The sequence below is a fragment of the Nicotiana tomentosiformis genome, chromosome 3, assembly GCF_000390325.3.
Source record: "Nicotiana tomentosiformis chromosome 3, ASM39032v3, whole genome shotgun sequence".
Lineage (NCBI taxonomy): Eukaryota > Viridiplantae > Streptophyta > Magnoliopsida > Solanales > Solanaceae > Nicotiana > Nicotiana tomentosiformis.
In genome coordinates, this window is record NC_090814.1 from 83,426,954 (window position 1) to 83,450,976 (window position 24,023).

General features: G+C 35.9%; 5 protein-coding genes and 1 long non-coding RNA gene across 6 annotated transcripts; 2 read left to right on the forward strand and 4 right to left on the reverse strand.

Moving 5' to 3' along the window:
* Window positions 1-265: 265 nt before the first annotated feature.
* Window positions 266-5,246, reverse strand: LOC104097027 (uncharacterized protein C683.02c). Its single transcript, XM_018771049.3, has 5 exons — window positions 4,774-5,246; window positions 4,165-4,306; window positions 3,403-3,494; window positions 3,117-3,219; window positions 266-994 (listed from the first exon to the last, which is right to left on the reverse strand). The coding sequence occupies exons 1-5, from the start codon at window positions 5,074-5,076 to the stop codon at window positions 843-845; spliced, it is 792 nt and encodes a 263-aa protein (XP_018626565.2). The 5' UTR covers window positions 5,077-5,246; the 3' UTR covers window positions 266-842.
* A 2,947-nt stretch (window positions 5,247-8,193) lies between these two features.
* Window positions 8,194-9,367, forward strand: LOC138907082 (uncharacterized). The gene is made up of 2 exons (XR_011414794.1): window positions 8,194-8,410; window positions 9,114-9,367. It is a non-coding gene; the product is annotated as an uncharacterized lncRNA (long non-coding RNA).
* A 2,060-nt stretch (window positions 9,368-11,427) lies between these two features.
* LOC104097035 (tubulin beta-1 chain-like) lies at window positions 11,428-15,901 on the forward strand. Its single transcript, XM_070197185.1, has 4 exons — window positions 11,428-11,558; window positions 11,995-12,264; window positions 15,517-15,582; window positions 15,698-15,901. The coding sequence occupies exons 2-4, from the start codon at window positions 12,039-12,041 to the stop codon at window positions 15,703-15,705; spliced, it is 300 nt and encodes a 99-aa protein (XP_070053286.1). The 5' UTR covers window positions 11,428-11,558; window positions 11,995-12,038; the 3' UTR covers window positions 15,706-15,901.
* LOC108945280 (uncharacterized) lies at window positions 15,779-16,116 on the reverse strand. The gene is given in 1 exon segment (XM_018771074.3): window positions 15,779-16,116. A coding segment is annotated over 1 exon segment (318 nt). The 5' UTR covers window positions 16,097-16,116.
* A 3,900-nt stretch (window positions 16,117-20,016) lies between these two features.
* On the reverse strand, window positions 20,017-21,272 carry LOC138908097 (uncharacterized). The gene is made up of 3 exons (XM_070198737.1): window positions 20,786-21,272; window positions 20,410-20,633; window positions 20,017-20,277 (listed from the first exon to the last, which is right to left on the reverse strand). Exons 1-3 carry the CDS (start codon window positions 21,270-21,272, stop codon window positions 20,017-20,019), a joined length of 972 nt encoding a protein of 323 aa, XP_070054838.1.
* An 18-nt stretch (window positions 21,273-21,290) lies between these two features.
* LOC138908098 (uncharacterized) lies at window positions 21,291-23,865 on the reverse strand. Its single transcript, XM_070198738.1, has 4 exons — window positions 23,762-23,865; window positions 22,971-23,282; window positions 22,424-22,582; window positions 21,291-22,272 (listed from the first exon to the last, which is right to left on the reverse strand). Exons 1-4 carry the CDS (start codon window positions 23,863-23,865, stop codon window positions 21,291-21,293), a joined length of 1,557 nt encoding a protein of 518 aa, XP_070054839.1.
* Between the last annotated feature and the right edge of the window lie 158 nt (window positions 23,866-24,023).

Genomic DNA, 24,023 nt, shown 5'->3' on the forward strand with positions numbered 1-24,023 from the left:
TTTTTTTTTCTTTTCCAAATGGAAGTTGAACATTAAAAACGACCATAATTCATTATCAGGATAAATTTTTTTCAATTTGATAACCAAGACAAGATATAATCATTTTGTGGAAAGAATGCATATTCGAAAACAGCCTATCTACCTTCATAAGGCTTCGAAAACAGCCTATCTACCTTCATAAGGCAGCACTTGTGAAAATTCACTGGATTTGTTGATTTTGTTGTGGAAAGAATGCATATACAAGCAGAGAAGATTACGACTCAAATGAAATAATTTCAAGTCTGGCATTATTATTAGAGAATTATAAGTTACCTACATAAGGGAATAAGTAAAATACAATACAAGGACATCTCAATCTTGCCACTTCAACAATGCCTTATTGACCTAAAGAAATGTACCTCCTGATGGAAATCTAGAAAGTTAAAATGATAAGCATGAACTCTACTATCTGTTATGCTGCTATCAACCAGAAATTCTTGACATAAAAAATGATTCTCATAACATATACTACGCAGTGCAGATGAGCATAATATCTGTTTGTGAAAAAGAAACAGGTGGATAAACGTAAAACTGGGAAGAATGCGATTCTCCTAAGAACTGATGGGGAGTACAATGATCACTAAAAATGTCCTACGCCTTTTCATCAAAACTCAAAGGACTCCGTTAGGCATTAGCTGCTCCCAGCAGCAACTCTCAAAAATTTTGTCATTAAGTGTTTCATTTTCTGACGTATTTTATGTCCAAGATCCTCATTAACTAGAGGAGAAAAGAATACTGCAAATGTAAATTTAAAACAGATTGCACTTCAGTTTCCAGAATCACCACTTCTTCCGGAGATTCACTCATCCTGCAAAGTTGACAACTTTAGGTTCTTTTTTCTTCTTTAATTTAGCATCACCGTCTTCGTGAACTTCCTCTGCCATGAAGTCATCTTCCAGATCATCCCCACTGCTGAGTTTGGTAACTTGTCCCCTTGGCCGATCCTCAAATTGAACTGCCAGAAACAAGGAAAAGTCGCAAAAAAAAAGTGCAAAAGTGTAAGAATTAAAACCGAACCAACACTAACAAGCAGCATCTGCTGCCGCTAATCTAATGGCATATAGCAAAAAGAAAAAACAATATATCACAGCATGTTTTGGAATCAATTAAGGAGCAAACAAACATTCACCAAAGTTATTCGCATGTCAGCCACTTATGTCATGACACATCTCTTCTAAAACATCACCACACAAGCCAATGAAATGCACTGCTTCGTTGCCACATTTGACACAAAATAAATGGACATGGAATTGTTGGAGTGCACGAAAGAGGACAAGAGAATGTATGGTCTTTATATTAAAACAGAACTAGATTGACTGCGAAATGACTTACTCCCTCTGTCCCAATTTATATGAAACTCTTTCAATTTAAGTGAGTCGCGAAAAGAATGACACCTTTCTATATTTAGTAACAATTCAACTTTAAATTTTCCTTTTTACCCTTAATGAGATGATATCAAGCCGCACAAATTTCTATGGTTTGATTTAGGACCCGTTTGGCCATAGATTTTGCCAAAATAAACTTGGGTTTTATTTGGCAAACACATGTTTGGCTATAGATTTTGCTTACATTTTGGCCAAATCTCAAATTCCAAATCCCAAAACCAGCTTAATAGCTGATTTTGGGCCAAAATATCACTATTATATTTTTAAAAATTGCCCCAAACTTTTGTATTTTATAAAAGAGCCCACCATTTATTATTTTGTAACGATGTTGCTTCGTCTTCTTGGTCATCTGATAGTGTATCATGTAGTTCATTATAAAAATGATAATTTTGTATCAAATTTACTTATGTACAGGACTATGGTTTGCGATAATATAATGAATGTTATTGATAATGGTATTGTTGGGTATTTGGGATAGTTTTTAGAACTTGTGGGTATAAGTCATTGTTCATGTTTTTCCAAACCAAATTTCACCCAAAACAGATGTCCAAACACATTTTCATCTTCAAACCAAATTTCACCCAAATCAGATTTTTCAGAATAAATTTGGGAATCTACAGCCAAACGCTAGCTTAGTAGGCGTTTGGACATAAGAATTGTATAATTCAAAAAAATGGTGAAATTTTTTTTCAAGTGAATGGTATTTGAAATTTAGAGTTGTGTTTGGACATAAATTTCAGTTTGGGTTGTTTTTAAGTTTTGTGAGTGATTTGAGTGAAAATTTTGAAAAACAGCTTTTTGCAGTTTTTCAAATTTTCGAAAATTTTCAACATGCATCTTGAAGTGAAAATTGGAAATTTTATGAACAAACGCTGATTTCGAAAAAAAAATAAAATTTTTTGGAAAATTCTTCCATCAAATTTTATGTCCAAACGGGCTCCCTCTGTCCCAATTTATATGAAACTCTTTCAATTTAAGTGAGTCGCGAAAAGAATGACACCTTTCTATATTTAGTAACAATTCAACTTTAAATTTTCCTTTTTACCCTTAATGAGATGATTTCAAGCCACACATTTTTTTATGGTTTGATTTAGACTACATGTTTCAAAAGTCTTTCTTTCTTTCTTAAATTCCGTATTCACTCGAACACCTTCACAAAAATTGGGACGGAGGGAGTATTAGGCATTCAATTATTTGGAACAAACATGAAAAACAGACAAACTGTAGCTTGATTAGTTATCTTCTGCTACAAATGAAGTTGGCTTGGCTGTGCCATGGCCAAAACTGTTCCACAGAAACACTGAAAGCAAAAAAAATTTTGATAAACTTGTCACTGTCATTATACCATCAAGACTAAGCAAGTAAGACTAGGCCATGTACAAATAAAGAAAAGTTGAAGAGAGTGAGTGGTTCAGTTCATAGAGTTCATATGCACCATTGCTAAATCTACAACAGTTGAGGCCAAAATGATTATGGATATAGGAGTTAGGACATGAGACAAGCTGAATAACAAAGAAGCTATAGAGTGTGAATATGTACAATGACAGCATATAAGTTAAGAAGTCAAAGCGTATAAAAAGATACTTAGCAAACAAAAGTTGCAGGTAGTAATAATCTCTTTTTTTTTCAAATGCAAGGGAAACTAGATGTCTCGGAGAAAAAATCAATGGAAAGATACACGAAAATACGTACAAGCTTTAACTCTACCAAAGGCCCCATCAGAAGCTTTGCCAGTTTTATTAGGACAATCTTTTGCCAAATGTGTAACACCACCACAAATTTTGCAACAACCACCCTGCAAAAAAGACATCAAAAACTTGAACTTCTAACCGCCAGTAAGATTTAATGTTTTTAAGTTTCCTTCTCAGAAATGAGCTTAATTTAGGCTAGAAATAAACAGGAAGCGTATTGAACCAGCATCAGAAGGTAGCTGTGAAGTGATTGAAAATGGTGTCTGAAGCAAATCAAATATATGTACCTTTGGGTATATACCATGAGTACTTTTAGGGCAATTCTTACTCAAGTGACCTTGTTCTTTACAAATAAAGCAATTGGCAAACTTTGTTCCCCCTGCATAATTAAGAAAACAACATGATATTACTAATATTTGCATCAAAGAGAAACAAGAAGAAACTTTCTAAAAGAAGTGATATTATTGTTAGTCGATTTTGATGGACCTTTGTAACACAAGGGCAACTCAATTTGAAATAGCAGACATATAACAAGAATTTTGTGAATCCATTTTTGTGTAGCTCTTATATTCATTGCTTGTATACATTTTGTTTTTCTGTCTCCGCCAGAGATATTCTGGATGAAAATTATTTTATAACTCCGCATTAATCCAATTTGTGGCAACTCCTGACTTTGCAAGTACGGATACATGGAGTACCATTGGTCAAGACAGCAATATAACAGTTCACCAACTATCCATGACCCCGCCAGTGGTTAAGCGTCTTATTTAGTACTTAAGCGTTAAGCTAATTGAGGCTTAAACACTTCCATACTTTGCATTACTAAGTTTTTTTTTATAACCGTGGTGTCCGGGCTACTTTGCATTACTAAGTTAATACATATTACATAGAGTACATGGAAATAAAGGGCCACTAATGAAATAAAATGAGAAGGGCAAGAAAAAGCTGGAAACCTGAAAAAATGCTATGCATCCCAAAAAAAAAAACAGAACATACATTGTCCATAGAATGAAGAAAAGAGATATTTGATAAGTTCAAAGGCAAAATACCATCTTGAAGCGGATAGGGGCAGTTAGCCAACGAATGACTTGTTTCCCCACAATTGTAACATAACTTTTTATCCACCTTTTCATCATCTTTGTTGGGGCAATTCTTCAGGCTGTGACCGCGTCGACGACAAAGCAAACATATCTTCATAAGCGCATACCAAACAAAGTTGCATCAATCAGTAGGAGGGCAACAATATGCTTCTAATGTAGCAAAACATCATCGAGTATAACATTGTGCAGTGAACATACAATTAAAAGACTAAATAGATTCTACCCAATTTGGCCATCTCTGGTATGACTTGAATGTTTTTGGCAGAAAATGTACTCGGTTAAAACGTTTTACCTAAGAAAATCATTTCCTAAGTCATTTGTTAATGTCTCATTGGGCATAAAAGTTGGTGGAATCAGTGGCTGTGGAGATTGGGATTGGGCACGGAGTTGTAAAGAATGAATAACATCTTGCAAATGATATGGAGTGTATATTTTCTTTTTTGGTAAGTAAAAATGCACTTAGGAGCAAATTATGGAATATTAAGCTCAAAGAAACTGTAACACAGATTTACAGAAAAATAAAGAAACTAAAAATTTAGCCCAAGGAAAAAAGCATACCTTATTCTTTTCCCATTCTGCTTTCCTAGGGCAATCCTTGGCAATGTGGTCGTGTTCTTTACAAATAAAACAGTTTTCGCCAGGCTTCATTCCAGCGACTCTAAAAGGGTGCTTTGTATGTAATAAACGTTTCCTATTAGGATCTTTAGCATCTTTGGATTCTCCTTTTCTCTTCTTGAAGTTGCTCTTCTTCTTCTTTTTCTTGTTTGGGTCTTTGGGTGGAGTTGGTTCTGGCTTAGGGAATAAGTCTGGATGTTCTTCCTTGTATCGCTTTCGAGCTAATTTCTGCCTCTTGCTCACCATTTTTCTTAGAGTATTGTTTCACTTGCTGATATTAACAGTTGCCTGTAGCTCCAAGGCTGAGCACTGTGAAGAGGAAAGCTATAGGTAAGGCTGCAAGTTGAAGACGAGGGTTTTGTGAGGTTTTGGATACCAAATTCGACATTACGGCCCGATTTCGGACCGGACCAAGCTCCATGGGTTCTCGGATTAGGGGTAAAATAAGAGACCAAGGCCTAGTTCGGTACGAGGTAGAAGGAAATAATTAATTTTGGGATTAAATTTAAGATGAGTTTATCCCATGTTTGGTTGAGATAAAATATTGATATAACTAATTCCGGGATTGTAGTATTTTTTATCCCCGTGGGAGAATGGAATAACTAATCCCGAGATAACTAATCTCAGAATAATTAATCATAGTATAACTTATTTTCCAAACGATGGATAGAGAATAATAATCCCGCAATTAAATTTGAGATGAGTTTATCTCAAGTTTGGTTGTGATAAAATTACGATATAACTAATTCAGGTCTCGAGATTGTACTTTTTTTTATCCCTATAGGAGTATGGGATAACAATCCCGAGATAATTAATCTCGGAATTATTAATCCTGGAATAACTTCTTTCCCAACAAAACGATCCCTAAATGATAAAAATGGTCACTTTGTAGAGGTGAGTTTAAATAGCACTTTAAGGGGTTGTTTGGTACATGGGATAAAAACAATAATCATGGATAAAGTTTGTGATTAACTTTATCGCATGTTTAATGTGAAAATTAGCTAATTCCGGGATAATTTCTACACTAAAATTATGGGATTAGTTATCCCATATAAAAAGTAGGATAACTGATCTCATGGAATATTATGGGATATCCATCATTGTAAAATGCATTTTTGAGCGGTCTTGGTCCTTTAAATACTTTTGTCTTCATAAAAAAAATAACAAATTTTGCTTGTTAGATTTAATTGAATTTACGAAAAGAATGATTACTAAAAGCACCATAAACATCCCATCAAAACCTACATCAAACACTAGATATAAACAAAAATAGTTGAAACTACACTAGACACTAAAAATAGACTAAAAATAGCAAAAACTACACCTCTAAAACTGAGCTCTCATTAAAAAATATTGTCACAACTTCTATAAGATCTAACAACCAGAGCTTGTTAAATAGTTGACAAATACCAAAAGCGCTCACTTTTGACAAATTCAAAGGAAAAAACAGTTCTCACAATCACGACAACCGTCAGTCAACACCCACAACGATCATCGTTAGCCAGCACCACTACGAGCGATCATATACTTTATTTGTTTTATATTTAGTTGATGTATTAATATTAATTAGTATTTTTATTTAAATTTTATATTATATTAACTTCCAATAATTAAATTTTATATATGTAGATATTGAGAGCTCTCATCCGAGCGACCCGGGTTCAAGTCCCGTAACGGAATTCCATTTTTGGATTCATTGACGCGACACATTCTAGGGGAGGTGTCTTGGTGCTTGTTATCTGCGCATGACATAGTCCTAATTGATGAGACGCGAGATGGTGTTAACGAGAGGCCGGAGGTCTGGAGACATACTCTGGAGTCTAAGGGTTTCAAGTTGAGCAGGACCAAGACAGAATATTTGCAATGCAAGTTCAGCGGTGTTACCCAGGAGGTGGATGGGAATGTCAGGCTTGATACGCAAGTCATTCCTAGGAGAGAGAATTTCAAGTATCTGGGGTCTATAACGCAGAAGGATGGGGAGATAGATGAGGATGTCACACACCGTATCGGAGCAGGGTGGATGAAATGGAGGCTCGCTTCCGGTGTCTTGTGCGATAAGAATGTACCGTTGAGACTTAAGGGTATGTTTTACAATGTTGTGGTTAGACCGACTATGTTGTATATGGCAGAGTATTGGCTATTCAAGAACTCCCATGTCTAACAGATGAAAGTAGCTGAAAATGAGGATGTTTGATATGGATGTGTGGGTACAGTAGGCTGGAAAAGTTATTCGGGACAAGGTGAGAGTGGCCCCTGTGGAGGAAAAGATGCGTGAAATGAGGCTGAGATGGTTCGGGCATGTTAAGAGGAGAAGTACAAATGCCCCAGTCAGGAGGCGTGAGAGGTTGGCCTTGGGGGGTAAGAGGAGGGGTAGAGGTAGGCCAAAGAAGTCTTGGGGAGAGGTAATCAGGCGGGACATGGAACATCTTGAGCTAACCGAGGACATGACCCTAGATAGAAGGGTGTGGAGGTTGAATATTAGGGTTGAAGGTTAGTATGTAGTCGTGTGTTTCCCTTTTGTCTTCTCCAGTTCGATAGTATTAGTGTTAGTACGGTACCTTTTTATCCTTAGTTTGCTATTATCGTATTTCTTGTTCTGTTATTACTTGCCATCGGTACTTCCGTAGTTTGCTAGCAGTAATTTGTTCATATTAGCGTTTGCTACCTTGGATTCAGTTTTCTAAATATATTGTCTTGCTATTACTTGTTATCGGTACTTCTTTCATATTCTTTGTTGCTATCTTTGATTTAATTTTCTAATTATATTGTCTTGCTATTACTTGCTATCAGGGCTTCTTTCACCTTCTTTAGCCGAGGGTCTATCGGAAATAGTCTCTTTGCCATTCCAAGGTAGGGGTAAGGTTACGTATATTCTACCTTCCCCAGACCACACTTGTGAGAATACGCTGGATTGTTATTGTTGTTATATATTTAGATATTGAGAAAATAAACGATCTTAATTGTTTCATATTATGAGACATTTCTAAGTGCACATGAAGAATGGAAAAAAGACTAAATTTAGCAGAGGTCAATTGACCAACATTTTTTTTGCCTATAACCACACTAATTATAGACAACCCTCGAAAAGTATTGCCAAAGGTATCTATAGATATCTTTATAAGCGTGGTCTCTGATTAGAGTCTTTGGCCATGTTTTTTTAAGGCCATACTTATGAAGTTTGTTCTAAAAATATAAAGACAACACTTCTTAAGTGTTGCCAACTTACAAATTATCTAGCAATGCTTATTAGTTATAATGCAACATTTTTGAAGAATTGTTATATTGGCATACTAAATGTAACTCTTTATAAGCATAACATTAAAAAATGTAATAAAACATTTTCTCAAAATTGCCCCCCAAATATTTCACGTAATGAAAATATTTTCCCCAATACTCAAAAGGCAAAGAAAACATCAGCCCCTAGAATACTACTGCATGCGAAAAACTTTCCTAATTCTTTTTTCTCCTCCGTTGCTGCACCCTAACTTCATTGTTGCTTTTTTCGTCGCAGCTTGCTATTCATTGCTGCTTCTTCCAGATTAATCTCACCCCTAGCAAATCTCCATCCCTTTCTCTATTGGTTAGTATTTCTTTTACTTAAAAGTTTTTCGTTTTTTTTTAATTTATGATGAAAAAATAATCTTTTATTATGTATAATATATGAGTATCTTGGTACAGTCTTTGTTTTATACTTAAAGTTTTAACTTTTTCTAATTTCAGATTCTTGGGCTGAAAAGAAGTAATTTTGTTTTGTTTAATTTCTGGGTATCAAAGTTCTTAGTTTTTTACTAATTTCAAATTCTTGGGCTGAAAAAAAGTAATCTTTTTTATTTGATTTTTGGTATCTTTGTATAGTCTTTGTTCTTATAGTTAAAGCTTCAGTTTGTCTAGCTTCTTATTGATGGTGCGGATATAAATAAATTTTATATTATATAATTACTGGTTATTTTTGTTTAGTCTTTATTTTGTACTCAAAATTTTAAAATTTTTTCAATTTCAGATTATTGGGCTTAAATAAGTAATTTTTTGTTTAATTTCTGGCTATCAAAGTTTTCAGTTTTATCCTTGATTCGTATTCTTGAGTTGAAAAATAAGTTATCCTTTTTGTTTGATTTTGGGTGTCAAAGCTCTAATCGTCTTTGCGATGTATAAGTTTATTGAGATTTGCATTCGATCAAATTATACTTAAAAGTTTGACAAGTAGGGCGTTATTTAGGTTGATTTTGTGATTTCAAAATATTTTTAAATTGCTTCTGAATTTGGTGGTTATTTTGAATGTGTAGGAAAATGTGAGTGATGCAATTGAAAATGGTGGCAACAAATCAATTTGACCTATAGAAGTGAATTGTGGAGACTGTTTGAATAATTGTGATGTTTATTATTATTCATACTATATATTTTAATAAATTCGGTTTTGTAGCGTGTGTTGCTAGTGAACTTGAAGCAATGCTTTATTAGTATGGGCACACAAATTATATTTGTTTGTTGAAATTTATTTTAAGTATATGCATTTGACTTATTTTTATTTTGTTACTTATTATCTAATTTAATGTTTGAGATCATAATGTATATGCTTGAAACAAATGTGAATACAAAATTTATTGCAGGGAAGTATAATTTCTTAACCACACAATTATGGCAAATATAAATATTTTACAAATTATTTCATAGCGTACACAAAATTGCCATGCTTAGAAAATGTGGCCATAGGGACTCGCAATTTGGCGCTATGCTTGATAACTGCGGCTTTAGAAGCCACACTTTAAAAGCGTGGTCTATAAGGAACCAAAAACCACACTTCAAATTTGTAGCTTTACGTCGTAAAAGCATGGCTATAAGAGGAAATATAAAGTGTGGTTTTTTTTACCGCATCGGCCACACTGTTGAAGCGTGGCTTCTAAGGCGACACGTAACAAGCGTGGCCATAGGTCAAAAGTTACGGTTCTTTAGGCCTCCCCCTAAAAGTGTAGCCTAAAGTCGTAAAGTGTTGCCTTTGATCAAATGCTACACTTTTTGACATCCTAGGCAACACTTTTGACAGATGGCTGGAGGCCTTAAATGTTATAGTGTGCAATATATTGAAGGACACGTGACTACCACTATCATTATTACTACTACTACTACTACTACTACTTGATAGCTGGCAACAATTATAATAAATATTAGTTATTAACTTATCAGATATTGAGTAGTTAGGAGATTGATTGTAATTAGTTAGCCACAACTATAAATAACAGTAGATAGGTCTGTAATTGACAAATTGAATATATTGAAAACCATTCTTCTCTTTTCCCGTCTTCTTTCTCTCACTGGATTGTACTCCTTTATCACTGTTTGTTCTCTTCACTGGTTCTAATGATAATTATCATGGTATCAGAGCCATAATCAACTAAATTGACGGATTTTTCACATATCTATTGTGAAAATTGAGGGATTTGAGTCTGATTGTGGCAGAAAAACCCTAGTTTTTCGATAAAACCTTAAATTTTTTGTTCTGAATGGAAATTAGGGAAGTTATCTCCAGCGATACCGATGGATCGAATATCGGAGTTATTGGCAGCAGAGGTACGATGGTTGATCATCATCATCCACTCTAGTGTCAGATCCGGGTCTTATGGTCAGATTTTCCGGCCCGAGAATACTACACCGAGGGAGCGTTTCTTATTGACTCGGTTCTCAATGTTGTGAGCAGGGGCGGCTCAACAGATCTCGGGGCCTAAGGCGAAACCATATTCGGAGGCCCTTAAATTTATTTTATAAAATATTTACACTAACAACAAAATTTGCTTTTTAAATAACAAATAAATCATTTAAGATAAAAAAGCGAATTTCAAAAAATAATTTAGGAAAAATAGCACAAAAAATAAAGCGGTGGATTATCGAATATTGAGGTCCAGAACTCAAAGTGAAAATTTTGATTCCGCTATCATCACAAACAAAAAAAAAATAAAATAAACGTACATAACGTAATAACTTAAGTTTTGAGTATTGACAGTGTAAAAAATATTTACTCCGTTTGATCAATTTAAATGGTGATTGTAGTTCATTCTATTAAGTAACACTTATTGGTGAATATCTAAAATAAATTGTAAATAACGTAATATAATATGTCAAATTACACTAAAAGAAAGTTGGTGCATGAATGCTTTTGTGTTCATGTTGTTTCAGAGAACATTATAAAAGAAATTTATTATGTTGTCGATATATATAACTTAATTCCTATATATAAAAGATAAAATTAAAATTGAAAAGTGAAGCAGCAACAACAACAACAATAACAACCCAGTATAATCCCACTAGTAGGGTATGGGGAGGGTAGTTTGTACGCAGACCTTACCCCTACCCTGGAGTAGAGAGGTTGTTTCCGATAGACCCTCGGCTCTCTCCCTCCAAGAACTCTCCACCTTGATCTTGAGGTGACTCGAACTCACAACCTCTTGGTTGGAGGTGGAGGGTGTTCACCACTGGAGCAACCCACTCTTGTCAAATATACTAATTAATGAGGGGAAAAAATTATTATAATTTATAAATTTATTGTATAAAATAACCTCAATCAACTAACAAAAAATATACTGTAACACTTTTCTTTATTCTAATTATTTATATAAATTATATAATATATAATAGTAACAATAATAATAAGAATTTAAAATAAATTTGGGGACCCAAAGCCTTAGAGCCGCCCCTGGTTGTGAGGAAGGAGGCTGTGAACCGTGACTGCTTACTAGGTAATTTGGCTGTTGCTTTTCGTGTTATATGCTTCAATTTCCTTTTTGAGTTTAGTAAGCTAACATATATTTCAGTAGATTTTTGTGTGTGTGTATGTGGAAATTGCATGTATATTCAACTTGGCAGGAAATAATTTTGATCTTGTAAAAATAGTGCAATTTTAAATTGAGTTTAAGTTATATGCACTAATTGTGTATAAACAAATTTTTACACTATCTTTGTATATAATTTAAATCCTTTTAAATATAGAAGTGTAGAAACTGATATATCCACTCCCTGCTTGAAAAAAATGCTTGTTAGGCCTCGAAGAGAAGTGAAGTTTGAGGTTGTTATAATTTACTGATTATCTGCAGTATATGCAGTAAATGGAATAGCGTCCAAGTAAATTTTCTGCTTTGTAAAGCCTATGAATGTGGACTCTGTTTTCAATTTCAGGTTTTCAGGTTTGTCACTCTTTGGGAGGTGGAACTGGATCAGGAATGGGAACTCTACTTATATCTAAGATAGGGGAAGAGTACCCGGACAGAATGATGCTTACTTTCTCTGTGTTCCCTTCCCCGAAAGTTTCAGACACTGTTGTTGAGCCCTATAATGCTACTCTCTCTGTTCACCAGCTTGTTGAGAATGCAAATGAGTGTATGGTCTTGGACAATGAAGCTCTTTATGACATTTGCTTCCGAACTCTCAAACTTACTACCCCGAGCTGTAAGTTGTCTTCTTTGATCAGAAATAGTTTCTCTGATGCAGTTTTACAGTTGTGTTGTTTTGGTTGTTTTATTTCATGCACTACCTTTAGTATTAAATGATTTACTGTTTACATTTAAAATGACAGCATGGAATGAGGGCATGATTGACTTGTTTCTTGCTTGTTTATGTCTGGTATATCCTATTTGTTCTTGAGCTTCTAATTCATCAGTATGTTAGATGTGGAGTGATTATCAGCCCTTCCATTTCTTTGATGCACACGACTTTTTCACGGAGTCTGCTTCCACAGTTGCTTGAGCGACAACCACCTTGCGTCCCAACCTTCTCGACTTTCTTTGGTGCCAAAGACCAATGACTAGTTAACCAGGAAGACAACTATTCTTCTGGACGAGAAGAGTGAGTCTCTATCCGGGGTGAGAAGCCAATAGGAAGCTTGCTATGGGGACGGACCGAGGAAGGGCGATGGATATGTTATCAGCCAATGCATGCTTGTGATCATAACGTTGCTTCATTTTTCTGAAATATCCTTAATTATATAATGTGATTCAGGGGAAAAATCTAGGGGTGGAAGAGACTATAATGGGCGTGTTAACTTAGTTCAGATGATTGGACATTTAGGGAAAATGAATTGGTTGGGGTCTGATATTTGGGTTTATAGCTTGATCAACGTATGGATAAACCAATAATAGAGTTTATTGGTGAATTATCTGGGCTTACATAATGTTGTTTATCTGGATTTGTTGGTATGTAATTTGGCACTTATGAATTGGAAAGGTTATGTACCAAAAGAGAAATTTGTGAAAGAAACTATGTCAATTTAACGGCTGAACTAATTTAGCTGCTCAACGACTTTGTGGAGATTGCACAACATAACCAAATTAATATCTCATTGCATATGCTTATTGTAGACAATAAATTGCGTCGAGAAAATAAAATCAAGACCGAATGTTCTAGGCTTGATACCTTGCAAGATGTAGCGCAATCCCCAATGCATGCCTTGGATGCACATCTCTATTCCAGAAGCTTCACTAAGCCTGTCTTTACAGTTGAGGCTTGCATTCCTCCAACGATTGATAAAGTCGATAATTGGTTCACCCTTTCGTTGACGAGTATTTGTGAGTTCCACCATGCTCACAATGCGCCTTTGTGCTATAAAAGCGATTGAGGAACTTTTGCTCTAGTTGATCCTAGCTATCAATAGATCCCGCCTCGAGGTCTATATACCAATCAAAAGCATTTCCTTTTAGCGAGCGGACAAACTGTTTGACAAGGTAATCTCCATAAGTCCCAGCGTTGTTGCATGTCTCAACGCAGTGCGCCACATGTTGCTTTGGATTGCCTTTACCATCAAACTGTTGAAACTTTGGACGTTGATAGCCAGTAGGCATCTTCAACATATCGATCCTTGCAGTGTACGACTTTGCGCATGTAAGGGAGGACTTGGCAGCAACTTCATATTTATTCTTAATAGTTCCTTCAATGAACTCTTTCAGTTGATTGATGGGAATCATCCCTTCAGATGAGACAGGGATAGCCTTAGCGGATGCTACTCGTATCGGGGGAGAATCAATATCTGGAACTTCTGGGAGCTTGCCAGTTGCATGGGTGGATTCTTCTTCCATCAAGATTCCCACCCTGTCTGTTAGCTTGTCAATTCCAGTCAAGCCAGCGATTGCTTCCGTCAAGTTTGCCAACTGCTCTTTCATAGATGAAGTGTTTGTCACCATGGCTTGCATGATTGTTGTAGATGATAAGGAGTAGCATGGATTGTCACACAGATTGATTCTCGAATGGCTCACGCTACGCGATGTAAGTGGAGAGGATCCATCACTTGAAGCATCATCATCTTCCTTCACAGCCAAATTCTTGGATCCGGAGAGGTCAAGCAGAGCAAGAGTTTTCTTGATCTTTTCAGCAACATCGGTTCCTCCTTCAGGTACGTTTGTGGAAGATCTTGCTTCTTTTGAAAATGAAGATCCGAAAACGGGGGTTAATGCGGACGACACTTGGGGTGCTTGTTGTCCTAACGAGCTTGCTTTGCTCCTCGTAACCGGTCCAAAGCTTCCAAAGGTAACATCGAGGATGCTTTCCACATCAGCATAGAACATGGAATTAGCAGCCTTGGTGGAAGTTGAACTGGAGTTGATTTTATTTGAAGCCATTTCAACGTTCTTGAATTTTGATGATTGAAAAGTTGAGATGAGAGGTAGAGATTGTCCCACTGGGCGTGTCAGAATTTGTAGGCAATAAATTGCGTCGAGAAAATAAAATCAAGATTGAAAAATATTGCAACAATCATAGTATTTTATTTCAAATATTTGAGTGTTACAATCTGTATAAATCCTCTGATTCTACTTTTCCAATATAAATTCAAGGGTCTTTGAGCTTGATCTTGAACCTATATTTGTTGTCACGAATGATCTTGAATTCAACTAGCACGAACTTTGATTTGAACTTGTACTCCTTGAGTCTTGATTTGTTTTTCGTTCTTGAGCTTGGGCTTGATTGCTTGAACTTGAACTTGATTGCTTGAAGCTTGAAACTTGTGGAGGAATTTGCAGCGTTTGATCTACGAGCTCTTTGTTGCTTCTTGTTATAACTTATGGTGTCTTTTCTGAATTATGAATACCCCTATTTATAGTTGTAGGAGAGAAGAGTTATGATAAGAAACAAACTCTTTTCGACTAATCAAATCGTGACAAGGTTGCATTTGATTGGCAAGAACATGTCACCTGCACGCGTGACGCTATTTCATTAGCCTTTTAATGTGACTTGGCATGCCTTGTCATTTTAACACGTGGCATGATCCTATTGGTTCTTTCGTTTGACTTGACGTGCTACGTCATTTGATACGTGACACTAAACTGGGCCTCTAGGAAGATGATATCTTGGGCTTATCACTTTAGTCCAATTAAACGGGCTAGCCCAATGGATTAAAACTTATTTATTTAATCCATATATATTGGACTTATATAATTAATTCAATTATATCAGCTCATAATATTTATTTGGACTAGTATATTTAAAATATCATTCAAATTATTTATTGAATTTAAATCCAATAAATTTTATATGCCTACACTTATATTAATGTGAACACTGCATTTTATTTCTTTTCTTTTGTCTTCGTGGCTCATAATCAGAGTTTCTTTCTATCTGGGACTTCAGATTCTATTGAATCTGCTATTTTTACATGATTGTATTATGTGGATATTTGTAGATTAATGTACTGACTCATAATGTTTGCCTCAGTTGGAGACCTTAATCATTTGATTTCTGCCACCATGAGTGGTGTAACTTGCTGCCTCCGATTCCCTGGTCAGCTCAATTCTGATCTCCGCAAGCTTGCTGTTAACCTCATCCCATTCCCTCGATTGCTTTTTTTCATGGTTGGATTTGCTCCGCTCACTTCTCGTGGGTCACTATAATACAGAAACCTGACTGTTCCCGAGCTCACTCAGCAGATGTTGGATTCAAAGAACATGATGTGTGCAGCTGATCCTCGTTATGGTTGTTATCTGACTGCTTCATCAATGTTCCGGGGGAAAATGAGCACCAAGGAAGTTGATGAGCAAATGATTAATGTACAGAACAAGAACTCTTCTTACTTTGTTGAGTGGATTCCTAACAATGTGAACTCTACTGTCTGTGACATCCCTCCAACTGGACTGAAGATGGCCTCAACTTTCATTGGCAATTCCACCTCAATTCAAGAGATGTTCCGTAGCTTCAGTGAGCAATTTACAGCAATGTTTCGAAGAAAAGCTTTCCTGCATTGGTACACCGGAGAAGCTATGGATGAGATGGAGTTTACAGAGGTTGAAAGCAACATGAATGATTTAGTTTCTGAGTACCAACAATATCAAGATGCGACAGCTGAAGAGGATGAGTATGACTATGAAGACGAGTCGAGGAGGAAGGTCAAGACGCTTATCTAGTTCAGCTTGTGGAGAATTTTTGGGTGCCAGGTACTATTCATTTTTTAAATCTTGTTTAGGGTTTAGATTTTTTCCTGTTTTGCATGTGACATCGTCAGGGGTGGCTCAAGGGGAGGCTAGTAAAACCTTTGCTTTAGGCCCCCTAAATTTTGGGTCCCCCAAAATATTTTTAATTATGGATTTAGTATCTTTTTTTCGCTTAGACAATATTGAAGTTTATAGAAAAAAGAAAAAAAAATACAATATCCTTATAAAAATGAAAAGAAAGACTATCTATTCTTGAACAATAGAAATATTCTTGAACAATAGAAATATTTTAGAACTTTGAATTAAGATACTCTAATCGTCATATTGATAAATAACATTTTTACAATAAAATCCAAGATAACGAATTGTAAATAAGTGGCTAACATCTTTTTAACTTGAATTTTCTTACCAATGTAAATATTAATATTATATTTTATAAGATAACTATATTATAGACAAAAAGAAAGAAAGAATAAAAGAAACCAATGTAATATTAATACTATATTTTACAAGATAACTATACACCGGAGAAGGTTCTGTGAGTACCAACAATATCAAGATGCGACAACTGAAGAGGATGCGTATGACTATGAAGACGAGGAGGAAGAAGATCAAGAAGCTTAACTAGTTCAGCTTGTGGAGAATTTTTGAGTGTTGTTATGCAATAGTGGGTACTGTTCATTTTTTAAATCTTGTTTAGGGTTTGGATTTTTTTTTCCGTTTTGCATGTGACATCGTCAGGCTAGTAAAGCTTTTGCATTAGGCCCCCTAAATTTTGGGCCTCAAAAAATATTTTTAATTATAGATTTACTATCTTATTTTCGCTTAGATAATATTGAAATTTATAGAAAAAAAAATCAAAATTCTTATAAAAATGTAATATTAATATGACTATAAAGACGAGGAGGAAGAAGGTACCAATGTAATATATTTGTACCAAAATGTAATATTAATATGACCATAATATATTTGTACCAATGTAATATTAATACTATATTTTACAAGATAACTATACTATAGACAAAAAAAATTAAGGCCCTTTATTAAAATTTAGTTTTAGGTAACAAGTTTTATTGAGACGCCTTTGGACATCGTAGTGGCATAGTTCCTCAATGCCTTGTCATTATAGTTGGTGTGTCTGGAGACTGCATTATGTTTTGTTGGGATTAAGATAATTGACGAGTCCTGCCTAATTTGCGTTGAACGTTGGCCCAACTAGGACTATGTATTGCTTTCCGTAGGTAAGTTGTTAATTTTCTATAGTTACACTTGATGAGATATAGACAAGAGGGGTTGCTCTGATGGTAAGCAACCTCCACTTCCAACCAAGAGGTTGTGAGTTCGAGTCACCCCAAGAGCAAAGTGGGGAGTTCTTGGAGGGAAGGATGCCGAGGGTCTATTGGAAACTGCCTCTCTACCTCATAGTAGAGGTAAGGTCTGCGTATACACTACCCTCCCCAGACCCCACTAGTGGGATTATACTGGGTTGTTGTTGTTGTTGTTGTACACTTAATGAGATATATTACTTATGTGATTTCATTAGTGTGCATCAACAGTTCCTGATTTCTTGTTTAGGGTATGGATAACATGGCTTTGTATGACTGTTCTAATTGGATAGTTATTGCTCTCTAACCAAAAGATACAAATTTCTGCCAACGGTAAATAGTATTGGCAACTTAGAAAAGACAAATAATATATTACCACATGTTAAAATACAATATAAACCCTTTTGGGTTGCCCAGTTGGTTTGGAGGGTAGTTATCCATACGGATGACCTGAGATCGATTCCCCTCTCAATGCCTTCTGGGTTGAGCCTATCGCACAGGGCTTGCCTAGTGCGGTTTACATCCTCTGTGTGGTTTGCAGGTTATTGTACAGTATAAAAAAAAATATTGTTTTTTGTATGTATATGTCAGAATTATATTCGATCAAATTTATTGCGAAATTTCACTAGTATGAGTTGAGAGGTCGTGCTTTACGTTGTTGCTCATGCTAATTGTCTGAATTAGGGGTGCTTATCGGGCGGATCAAGAGGATAATTATGCTTAACGGTTTGGCTTAACGATTATCGGATTATAAATGTAGTAATCCGCTAGCCATCCAATAAGACAACGAGCGGATTGGTATCAGATTAACAATTATTGGACGGTTATCTGACGACTTATCGGCTAAACCAAATAGATTTTTTTGAATAATCATTCAATCAATACCAAACAGTTCAAATCAATACTAAAATTTTAATACTACCATTTAAGATCTAGCAAAACAGTATTTTTTAATTGAAGAGTCTTCAAGACTATTCATACTGTCATACACGTATTAACCAATTTTTTAATACCATCAAGACTACTCATACATACATACACGTATTAATCATTGAGAGAGAGACGAGACTGGCGACTTCTCTGCCTCTGGTGGCTGCAGACAATTGAGAATTTGTTTTCTAAATAAACTGTGCATTTTATTCCTCTCCAAAAAAAGATATTGAGATGAGGGAGTATAGATAAACTAGCTAACTCTCTATACCCTTGTTAGATAGCAGATGCCAACTTTTACAATTGAGATTAAGTAAATGCATATGAGAAATATTACACAAGCTATGTGCCTGGAAAAAGGAGATCCAGCCTATACCAAAAAAGTACTACTAGAGAGTCTATCCCTACTGTACAAGACTGCATGGTCAAGGAGGATCAAAGGTAATGCATGTTATCTTTAGTCTAGTCCTTCGAAATACCGGCAAGTCCCATCTATCCATGTTCATGAGGCCCTTGACTTAAGGAGGAAGGTCAGACAACACTCGAAACAGTGGGAATGAGGGATAGAGTGACTGATGGATGCAAGCTTGTTTGCAACTTGATTTCTCTCTCTATAACAGTGATTAAGAGAGAATCTGGATTGCTCCATGAACTTTTTAAGTTCTTCTACCTCCTTTGCAATATTCCAGGGACTTGTATTACGACCATTAACACACTCCACTAATAATTTAGAGTCGCTTTCAGCACTAATAATATGACAACTATTAAATAGACACCCTTTAATGCCGTAGTGAAGAGCAACTACTTCTGCCCAGTTGCTTGTTCTTGAACCAAGCACTAAAGAGTAGGCAAAGACAAGGCAACCCTTTTAATCCCTTATCACACCTCCAACTCAACACTTTCCCTCTTTGCAACTACCATCAGAGTTTAATTTAACATATGATAACTTCGGTTTAATCCATTTAACAATAATGGATTTCTCAAAATGGATAGTACTTCTCAAAAGCTGATTGATCTCCTCCTAGCTGGGAACCAACTGAATTTGCTGGAATTGAAGATTGACAAGTTGGGACATGGAGAAAACAATCAGATAAATTATTCTTCTCACATTAGTCCTGATAGAGTCATACTTGGCACTACATCTAGCTCTCCAAATCTCCCAAGATGTGATAATAGGTAGGAATTTAACAATGAATGCATGGACAAGATTTGTGAATTTACATCCCCACCAGTTGATCATAAGTTGCCTGAAAGAGATATTTGAATATGCAATGCCCAATGGGACCACACAAGATTCTCCATAGCTCCTGAGCAAAGAGGCCACTGAAGAAAATATGGTCAATAGTTTCTAAACTTGGAAATCTACAACAGCAACAACTGGAAGAAGTAGGGATGTCCATCTTATCTACTTTAGCATCCGTGGGAATCTTATCTCTCAGAGCTCTCCATACAATAAAATTCATCTTGAATGGGACACATTTCTGCCAATTCATCATATTAATCCATAACTTATGCCTCTTCTTTCTAAATAATTAGCAAGCTGAAGCAACTGAAAAAGAACCACTATTATCCTCTGTCCAAACTGGACTATCAGGAATTGTGGATCTTAGTGATATCTGGAAAGTATTCACTTTAACCACCACATGTTGCGGAAGCAAAAGATCTAATCCTCTCCAATTTATGTGATTGTTAAGCATCATACTAGAGAGAGTAATATTCTTAGGTTTGTAACCTTCTGGAAGAAACTTGTATAATGGACCTAACTCGGACCAATTATCATACCATAAAGCAACCTTTCCACAACCAATTTTTCATAGAATTTGCTTATCCACAAGCCTTTTAATTTTGCACATTGCATTCCATGACTGGGACTGCCCAGAGTACCACTGTTTTATAAGTGGATGAGCTCTCTGACAATATTTCACCATTAGGAACCTCTTCCATAATGATTGACCAGTTCTAAAGTTCCACCACTGCTTTGCAGATGTCATTAAGTTTCCTGAAATTGGCACCCCTTCCTCATATGGAAAACACAGGTTATCCCAGGAATCCCAGTGATGTCTTTTCTTCTCAGCCGACCCTCCCCCAAAAAACCTGGTAAGCATCCTCTCTATTTGGTTGAGAACTCCATTTGGAGGATGAATAACAGCTAGTAGATATGTAGGCAATGCTAATAAGACATGCCTAATTAACGCCGCTCTACCCCCAGAGGACAGAAACTTGGAATGCTACCCTGAGATCATTTTCAGGATCCTGGAGATAATCTTAGAGAAAATAGAAATCTTCTTCCTTCTAACATACAAAGGAAACCCAAGTATTTGATAGGAAGACTTTTGTTTTCCATCTCAGTAATATTTTTCACCCTTGAAATTTCCTCCACATGTGCATTAGGGGCTAGAATAAAGCAAGACTTAGACTTGTTGACTAGTTGTCCTGAGACCTTTTCATACACTGATAATGCCTCAATCAACATCATCAAAGAATTCCTGCAACCACTAGAAAAAAGAATGACATCATCATCAAATGCAAGATGATTTATTAAAGGACCATTTATGTTCATGTGAAAGCTTTTGAACTCCTCAAGGGTAGTTATATGATTTAATTTTTTTGAAAGAAAGTCAGCACAAATAACAAAAAGAGAAGGGGAGATAGGGTCTCCTTGTCTTAACCCTCTTTCAGACTTGAAGCATGCTTGTCTAGTACCATTGACAATAAGGGAATACCAATTACTGGAAATGTGTCTAAAGATTATGTCAATCCAAATTTCATAGAATCCAAGTTTTCTCATAAGGATACAAAGATACGGTCATGCCATCCTATCATATGCCTTTGCCATATCTAATTTTAAAGCAATATTTTCTTCCTCATTTGGCTTCCTTATATCTTGAATGATTTCCTGGGCGAGTAAGATATTTTCACTGATAGATTTGACCTTTACAAAACCACTTTGATTAGGAATATTATGACCACAAAAAATAGATTTAAAAGACTGGATAATATCAGGGGCAACAATAGACCAACAAGATTGGAAGAATTTAGCCGTGAATCCATTAGGGCCAGGAGAACTATCGGAGTCCATAGAGAAAACACATATTTTTAGCTCTTCCTCAATGGGAAAAGCAATCAATTTTTTATTAATATCCTCTGAAATAACTGGGTCAATAATATTCAATTCAGAGTAGTCATTATACTCAGGTTTCTGACTAAAATTTCCCTGGAAATATCTCAATGCAGCTTCATAGACTTCTTTAGTTCCTTCCACCCATTGGAAATGTTCATTCTGAATCTTTTTGATGCCCAGTTCCCTTCTTTTATCCTTGATCACACTGTGACAGTAAGAAGTATTAGAATCACCTTCAGAGAGCCATTTAACTCTAGCTTTCTGTCTCAACTTAGAATCCTGAATTTTGAGATATCTAATATATTCAGCCTTTGATTTGTACAGCTTGGTTCTATTGCTCTTGCTGCTATCATTCATTAGAACTATTTCAAGGTTAGAAATTTCTCTCTCGAGTCTTATAGGTTCTTCATGAATGTCTCCATAAACTTCTCTTGACCAGGAACTGAGTTTGGAGGCAGCCTTTTTAAGCTTCTGGTGTAAGGACCAGGGAGGATTACCTTGGATATCCTCTTCCCATATACTTTTGACGACATAAGAGAAATCCTCATGATCCGTCCAGAAATTAAGAAGTTTAAAGTACCTTACATTAACCTCTTCAATAGAGCTGAATTGGATAAGAAGTGGCACATGATCAGAACATACATTAGCAAGGTGGGTAACAATAGTCCTACCATACAGTTCATACCATTATGAGTTATACACCATCATATCTAGTCTATTCCATATAGTATCAGGAGCTCCACTGTTGTTACTTATTACACAATGTAATCACATTGCCAAGATACCGTGCATCCTACATACCATATTCCCTTAGGCACTCTAGGAAGTCAAAACTCTTGTCGATCCTATAAGAATTGCCTGCTATTTTTCCCCCAGGAGTTGTGATAACATTAAAATCACCCATCATAGCCCAAAGACATGTAAGAGTGTTCGATGGATTGAGAAGGTCAGTCCAAAGATCCTTCCTCAAATTTGTCCTACATTTTGCATAAACAAAGGAACAATGGAATTGAGTATTTGTACAAATATGAGATATTTTTCAAGTCACTAGTTGATCAGTGTCTTTGACAATATCAACAACAAAATCACTAGACCAGAAGACCCAAAATTTATTGTTAACATTTGAGTATCATCCATTCATATTGATTTGTCTCATGTAATAGTTCATATAACCCACTCTCACTTTAGGTTCTTGCAGGCAAATGAGGGAGATTTTATATTGGTCTTTGAGAGTTTTGAGTCTCTCAAATGTACTTTGAGTTCTAATACTCTTTATATTCCACGAAAGAGTGTCAATCATTGGAAACTTTTGTGCAAGAAACTATGTTTTGAGTTTTGGTAGAGATAGTCTTTTGAGAGTTGGACCAACCGGTCTTCCCTCTTTCTAGACCCCCAGGGGATAGATTGTTGACCTCAACAATTCTGTTATGCTCTTGAGTTAAATTCAAGTCAGTTCCAGGATCTACTTCCATGAAAATTTTGACTATGACATCGACATCATTTTCAGATAAGGAAGCTTGCACCTTTTGGAACTGAGTCTCTTCCACATCTTCTTTCGATTCAGATTCAAAGTGGGAGTATTCATCCACTTCATTGTCATCAAGCTGTGATCCAGACTTAATAGGGACATTCTCCATATTTACATCATCAAACTTATATTGCTCCTCAACTCTAATTCTAGAGGGAATCACCAGTGAGAACAATCGAATTGTAACCTTACGTGTTATTAACTACACCTTGGTTCCCATCCGGATCTTCTGGAGGCCTCACAATCATGGAGGAAGCTTGTATAGGCAAATTTTTTGAACCATTCACTCTTGTCTTGACAATCTAGTATGTTTCAACATTCCATGTTTCTTCAACGTTGGGATTGATTATACTCGTGCACTTTCCACTTCGAGACTACTTCTTCTTTTTCTTATAAGGAGGAACCACTTTCTCAAAGGAGGACTTCCTATGCCTTCTGACCTTCCTAGTAGAAGTGCATTTCATTTGATCATTCAGGCTCATTACTTCTTCCTTAGGTGCCTAGGGTTGCTCGCTTATATCAGTAGTCAAAATTTGTTCTTTCCCTTGGGATTATGGAATAGTAACATTATTTTCAGATGACCCTTTATGTATTTTTTTTTTTTGGAGGATTTTGAATTTCTACTAACTGTTTTGAAGGAAGAAGATAGTTGTTGCTATTTCTTCCCTTCTTCCTCCCAGTGTTTTTGCCTACAGTGGTCCATCCTTCTTTATCTGTGATCTCCACCTCCATAGTCGAGGCATCTTGCTCCTTGTTAATTCCATTCTGCCTTACTACCCACTATCAACTTACCAATATTTCCTCCACTTATAGAATCAATAGAAGTGTTATTAGTAGCAGAGTTTATATTAGCCTTTTCTCTATTTTTTTCAGTAGATTGTCTTAATGCA